Below are 6,604 nucleotides of genomic sequence, written 5' to 3'. Positions count from 1 at the left end.
TCTTCCGATGACTCTCTCTGTTGCACTTCTTCAATTGATTCCCTTTTTTTATATATATTTTTTTCTTTTCATAACCTCCGAAGAAGCGAAAATGTTTTGGTTTTTAAAAGGAGAGGGGGCGAGTGAGGAGACGACGAACAAAAGAATACAAATAATTTATAGTAATAATAATAATAGGAATATAATAACAAATAAATTGAAAAAAAAAGAGAAAGAGATTCTCTTCTCTTATTTGTGTTCTGGCATTGCAAAAGTCGCGTAGTCGCGTTGACGCGCTTTCTTTCTTTCCTTCTATCCACCCAAACAAAAAGGCCAAAAAAAAAAAAAAAATTCTTTTCATTAAGCTAAGCAAAATAAAAATAAAATAAAATAAAATCGTGATAAAAAAGAAGAGGTCGCGTTGGAGGACCGCCCAGTGCCCACGGCCACGGGACAGGACGGCTATTTACAAATTAGTAAGATAATAAAAAGTAAATTTTTGGGGGTGGAATAAAATCTAAAAAGGAAGGATATTGATTTATTAACGGAGTAGAAATAGAAAAAGAAAAAGAAAAGAGAATCAATGTCTTTGAGAGAAAACTGAAAACTGAAAACTGAAAACTGAAAAGGAGGGAGAGAGAGAGAGGGCGTGCGTGTATCCTAGCCCTAGTAATAGAAGAGAGAGAGAGTGTAGTTATGTCAAACTCAAACAACGCAGTGGCGAATGGGGTGGCGGGTGCTGGTGGAGGAATTATTGCTCAGATTATCACGTATCCTCTCCAGACCGTATGTATCTAAAAACACTCTTTTTTTTTTTTTTTTTTTCTCTTTAAATTCCATTCTTATTTTTCATCCCAAATAAAATACCTCAGTTATTATTTTTTTTCAAAAAAAAAAAAAAATTGTTGTTAGGTGAATACGCGGCAACAAACGGAGAGAAGAGCCAAATCCAAAGTATCCAATTCAAAAATCACAACTGCTGATTCTTCTTCTTCTTCTTCTTCTTCTTCTGGTCGTGCTAGTACTCTTGTTCAAATCCTGCAGGTATTTTGGCACTAAATTCAAAGTGAAGAGCTATTTTCATAAACAAACAAGTAGATGCCACTAATAAAAAGTAAATTAATTTTTGTATTTTTTTTTGGGGATTAATTTAAGGTAATAAGAAGCGAAGGTTGGGGAGGTCTTTACAGCGGTCTCAAGCCTTCTCTCTTTGGAACTGCTGCTTCTATGGTTTGCTTTGCTTTTCCCAAATTATTTCATTTGAATTGAATAATTTGGAACGATATTATTGTCATTATAATATTTGGGAATGGCATTGGCATTGGCAGGGAATATATTACTATTTTTACCAGGTATTCAAAAACAAGGCTGAGGCAATCGCACTCGCCCGCCAAATCAAAGGCCGCGGCGATGGTTCTCTTGGCATGTTTTCCTGGCTTCTCGTTGCCGCTCTTGCTGGGTGCGTCCCTTTTTTCTTTTTCTTTTTTTTAATCTCGTTTTCATCATGACTATTGACTAATTCTGACTTACTAACTCGCTAATTGTAAATACCAGTAAATACAAGCTTATAAATGATAGCCAAAATATGTACTTGCAGTTCCTTGAACGTATTGCTGACAAATCCTATTTGGGTTCTCGTCACTCGTATGCAGGTACGTTTCTTTCCTTACCAAATCCACTTTCCAAAATTTCTCATTTTTAAGTCATTATTATATTTTACAACTAACTAAATTGATTATATTATTAGCTAGGTTGTATTCAGACTTTAGCCTCACACTCACACACATATATATATATATTGGAATCATATTCTAACATATAATGAATATGTTTTTACTTTTGCGCCCGCTGTGTCCTTAGACGCATACTCAGGCGGAAAGAAAAATTATGGAGGAACGAAAAGGAGCTCTACTTAAGGAGGCTTCTGAAAGCAGTTTCAACAGCTCTGTTTTGCAACACAAATTGGCTGAGCTTGATTCGTTGAAGCCTCGTCCTTATGGAACTCTGCGAGCAGTTAGTATTTCCAATTTCTTCACTCCCTTCCTCTTTTTTCATTTATTTTTCGTCTTTCTCGTTGCTTCACAACGCATATTCAGACTTAGAGTTCCTAGTTGCCTTTAGTTTAGTGTTTGGTAGTTGAAAAAGAACAAGCGAAGAAAAACTAGAGTTAGGGTGTGTTCGGGATTGCTTTTGAGACTCTCAAAAGCACTTTGCATAATAAACGATGCAACTATAGTGCTTGGTAATAGTGTACAAAAGCACTTTGCACACAAATTAATGCACTTTTTAAGTTATTTTGAGAAGTTAGAATGTGTAGTTTTTAAATTCTACTTTTGTTTCTGTTTTTGCTTTAATTAAAAGTAGTGCTTCTACTAAAAGCACAGCAATTATTTTAAGAGCAAAGCAACCCCAAACTGGCCCTTAAAAAGAAAAGAAAACAGAGGAAAACCTTATCACACGGGCCTTTAAAAAATTTCATGCGCTTATGTATATGCATGTAATTTGATATGTATGTTCGAACTACGTGCGTAGCTGAGAGGAAAAGAGGTAAGCAGAAGGGGCTAACAAAATCTCTCTAGAATTTTGATTTTCCCCACCCTGTTTCTAGGGAAAACTAAAATCCTTCAAGACTTGGTAAAATCTTCCCTCACCTTAGTCTATTTCTTTTTTTTTTCCTCTTTTGCTTACAAAACGAAACAATGGAAAAGCATTTTATCTTTTTTTTGTCTCTCTTTTTAATAGAATCATTCTGTTGTTGAATGCAAAAAGTGATGTTGTGGATCCATGTATTGTTGTAAGGCCCAAGAGGTGTATGCTGAAGCAGGAATTGCAGGGTTTTGGAAAGGCATTATCCCAACACTTATAATGGTCAGCTTCTATTTCGATTCTAAATAATGTAGATAATATATTTTTTGTTTTTGTTTGGAAAACCTGAACAAAAGAGTGGCGGTTGGCAGGTATGCAATCCATCAATCCAGTTCATGATATATGAGAGCTCATTAAAGCATTTGAAGGCAAGACGTGCAGCTCGCAAGCAGGGTCAGGGATCAAACAATCCAGCTGCTTTAGAGGTATAACATTAACACCAAAACATTGGATATGATGGGATAGCTTCCCTCTATACTTGTTAAGAGGTCACTCAATCGGTTGAATAAGTTGGTCCTTTTATGAGGGAGGGGTATCGAAGAAAAGAAAAGATAAGGAAGACCTGAATTCTCTCTCTTTCTCATCTTAATCTCTTAATGAATAGGTTTTCTTATTAGGAGCCTTGGCCAAACTGGGAGCAACTATCTCCACTTACCCCTTGTTAGTTGTCAAGGTAAACGAAAACGAGAATCCTTCATCTTTCTGCTACATCTTTATGTTAGATAATGCGCTTAAACCTTTTAAAAAACGACTCACATATTTTCGTCGTATGTGGTTCCTCGACCTTTGCAGTCAAGGCTGCAAGCAAAGCAGGAGATTGGGGGGAATATTTCCTTGAGATACTCAGGTTTGGTTTTAGTACATTCTACCACATCATTGTCTATTACATGTTTAAATAAAAGAAACAACATTTTTTCACTTATACCCATGTCGTCTCTAACTTCAACTTCAATGAGGGCTATGTCTCTCTTTCAAGTTTAAATTTTGTTGTCTTTTTTTGAAATGGGGATAAAGTCGTTGTGCGAATCTATAATTAGAATGTTGACGGCGCAGGTACCATTGATGCTATAATTAAGATGATCCAATACGAAGGGTTGACTAGCTTTTACAAAGGTATGAGTACGAAAATAGTACAAAGTGTTTTTGCGGCCTCCGTACTTTTTATGGTTAAGGAGGAAATTCTCAAGGCTTACATCTTGACGGCTTATAAATGCAAGCAACTCTTATCAACATCAAGTTTTGGAAAGCGATCACCACACGCCGGATGACACTTTCATATTTGGTAATACATAATATATGTACAAGGAATGATCAAATAAAGTTTCATCACATTTAATGAATATATGAAAATGACGTCTCTTTATAAACATGCGTGTATAACAGATCAATACTTATTTGTGGCTGGACCTAAACCAGGCTGCCTACGTACCCAATGAAGGGAAAAATGACGTCTCTTTATAAACATGCGTGTATAACAGATCAATATATTCGGTTGTCGTTTTGACTGTCAAAAGAAGATTGCTTCTTTATTCCTTAATAATTTAAGGTCGTTTGTTGATAGGGTTGCTAGGTTTTGTACTTAAAGTTTGTTGATACTTGTACAGTGTCCAAATCCTAATTATGCATAATCATGTAAAATAAATCAACAATCGTGCAAGATTGGTCAATTCTGTCTCTCCCCTATAACAATCAAGAAACATAAAAGATATTGTCCGCAGTTAGCATAGTAATTACTAAGCTCATAGCAATAAAAATAAAAGATTGTGGGGACAAGCCCCTGTATCCAAGAACTGTGCTGATTTAAGTGGTACCCTTTATTTGCTTGAAGCTTGAAGTTGTATAAAGGGAAAGCATCCATTCCTGTTGAATCAAACGCCCTCACTTGCTTTAACTACGTGATTGTTGTTTGGGTTACTGTGCTTTTAAAATAATCGCTACGCTTTTAATAAAAGCACTACTTTTACTTAAAGCAAAAGCAAAAGCAGAAGTAGAATATAATGTGCCCGTTTAGTGGAATTGTTGCTTTTGCTTTTAGTCAGTAGAGGAAGAGCAGTACAAGCTGTAGCTTTTTTTCAAGTGTTTTGAATAAAATAGTTTAATGGGTCAAAATAATTTTATAATTTTCTAATAAGCAATAAAAGTGTTAAAATGAAGTGTACAATGTCCTAATAAAACTTTGGTACAAGTTTTAAAATCTGTTCAGAAATTTGTTTTTAGAAGACACATTTTATGGCTTTGATTGGAAGCTCTTCTGAAAAAGTGAAAGCACTACTAACAGATCATCCAAACACTTTTAAAAGCGGCTTTTAGAATCAGGAAGTCAAAAAAGCTTTTAAGAAGCTCTCACAAACATGTCCAAAAACTATACATACTAACTTCTCAAAATAACTTAAAAAATGTATTAGTTTGTGTGTAAAGTGCTTTTATACACTTTTACCAAACACTCTAGTTGCATTGTTTATTGTGCAAAGTGCTTTTTGAAGTTTTAAAAGCAATCCCAAACACACTCTAGATCGACTACTCTAGCTCTGTAGACTGAAAAGACATTTTATTACTTATTTGATAAGTATAGCACATTGGTAGTAAAATAATCGAGTTTAGCAAATAGCTTATTAGCTTAATAATCAACAACATTAAAAAGAATGCTCATTGACAGGAACTTTTTTTATTCAAAATTTTTATAAGAGAAAAATACTATAACAGAATCAGAATCATGATTTTAAACGCGTGAACCAAACAGACTTAAAGGTGTTTTTCCTTTGTAAGTTTGAACCATATAGTTTGAATAGAGATTTACAATCATGTTCTTTCTTCATTTTTATATAGGATCATTTTCATAAATGTTCTTGAACTTTGTACTATATTTTAACATACTCCTTGAACTTTAAAAAGTCATTTCACCCCTTAAAATATGTATCTTAGTTTAAAATAACCCTACACTTATAAAACTAATAAATTGTTGACATTACATTACTTATGTTTTTATGAATATCTCCCAAACTATTGATATTAAGTTAACTTGTCCCTTGAATTATTACTTTTGTGTCAACTTGCTTCCTAATTTTTTAAAAGATCGAGGAGCAAGTTGACACAAAATCAATAGTTTAAAGGATATTTATGAAAAAACATTAGTTCATGAAGTATTTTGAATCACTTTTCATACTTTAAGAGGTGAAATAAATTCCTTTTTAAATTTTAAGTACGTTGAAACAAGATACAATGTTTGGAGGACATTTACGAAATTAATCATTTTATCTATTTATTTATTCACTTTTTATATTCTGAAATCACGCTTTGTTTATTGTAGCTCACTTTCCTCTTTCCTCTTTCTCCATGCAGTAGCACTTTGATTTGGAGTATTCTTTTCTCTGCCCCAACAGAGATATGGAGCTTTCCTCTTTTGTCTTCTCATTCTTTTATTTTGTCTTCCTTCTGGTCATTTCTTTTCTCTGTTGCAACAACTCATAAACAGGAAAAACAATTTGATTATGAGGACTGAGGAGGAGACGCTCGCTACTTGATAACTCTGAAATTAGAGTTATCTTAGGCATCTTTAAGCCTAAAGTTTGCTCAACCGAAGGTAAGTTTCTATGGTTTTATTTTCAATTTTTGTGTTTTGTGGTATGTCATTCTACGATCTGTATATGTGCTACTTCTAAGGTGATTTTGAAAAAAAAATGAATAAAAAAAGGCTGAGTTGTGGTCTATGGTGTGTTGGTGTAAATAGCAGGAACTGTGAAGAAAATGTTACAGCATCGCTGAAGCAAAATTGGGCAGTAGAGAGCTTACTGGATGACGTTAGCGCATGACACTACAACAGAGAAAAAAAAGTACACGAGGATGAGGGCTGTGCACACGTTATTTTCTGACCAAACCAATCACCTGGTAACACATTAGGGTTTAGGGATTTCGGGGTTAGGGTTTAGGGGTTAGGGTTTAGGGTTTAGGGGTTAGGGTTTCAAGTTTAAGGGTTAGGGTT

At 34.4% G+C, this 6,604-nt stretch overlaps 1 protein-coding gene across 1 annotated transcript; it reads left to right on the top strand.

Annotated features, from left to right (window-relative positions):
* Positions 1–351: 351 nt before the first annotated feature.
* LOC21407492 (peroxisomal nicotinamide adenine dinucleotide carrier) lies at positions 352–3,976 on the top strand. Its single transcript, XM_024164345.1, has 11 exons — positions 352–765; positions 892–1,023; positions 1,135–1,209; positions 1,308–1,438; positions 1,577–1,631; positions 1,840–1,992; positions 2,779–2,847; positions 2,937–3,050; positions 3,230–3,298; positions 3,418–3,472; positions 3,679–3,976. Exons 1-11 carry the CDS (start codon positions 676–678, stop codon positions 3,891–3,893), a joined length of 1,158 nt encoding a protein of 385 aa, XP_024020113.1. The 5' UTR covers positions 352–675; the 3' UTR covers positions 3,894–3,976.
* The last annotated feature ends 2,628 nt before the right edge of the window (positions 3,977–6,604 follow it).

This window comes from Morus notabilis, unplaced genomic scaffold (genome assembly GCF_000414095.1).
Source record: "Morus notabilis unplaced genomic scaffold, ASM41409v2 Scaffold314, whole genome shotgun sequence".
Lineage (NCBI taxonomy): Eukaryota > Viridiplantae > Streptophyta > Magnoliopsida > Rosales > Moraceae > Morus > Morus notabilis.
The sequence above is the reverse complement of the archived record's forward strand: the minus strand, read 5'-3'. Positions and strand labels throughout refer to the sequence as shown.

What these genes read in the sequence shown, in the direction of transcription:
- LOC21407492 (XM_024164345.1), top strand. Translation starts at nt 676, where the DNA reads ATGTCAAACTCAAACAACGCAGTGGCGAATGGGGTGGCGGGTGCTGGT. An exon ending in CTCTTGTTCAAATCCTGCAG is followed by an intron (nt 1,024 to 1,134) that starts GTATTTTGGCAC and finishes GATTAATTTAAG; the next exon opens with GTAATAAGAAGCGAAGGTTG. An exon ending in TATTTCCTTGAGATACTCAG is followed by an intron (nt 3,473 to 3,678) that starts GTTTGGTTTTAG and finishes TTGACGGCGCAG; the next exon opens with GTACCATTGATGCTATAATT.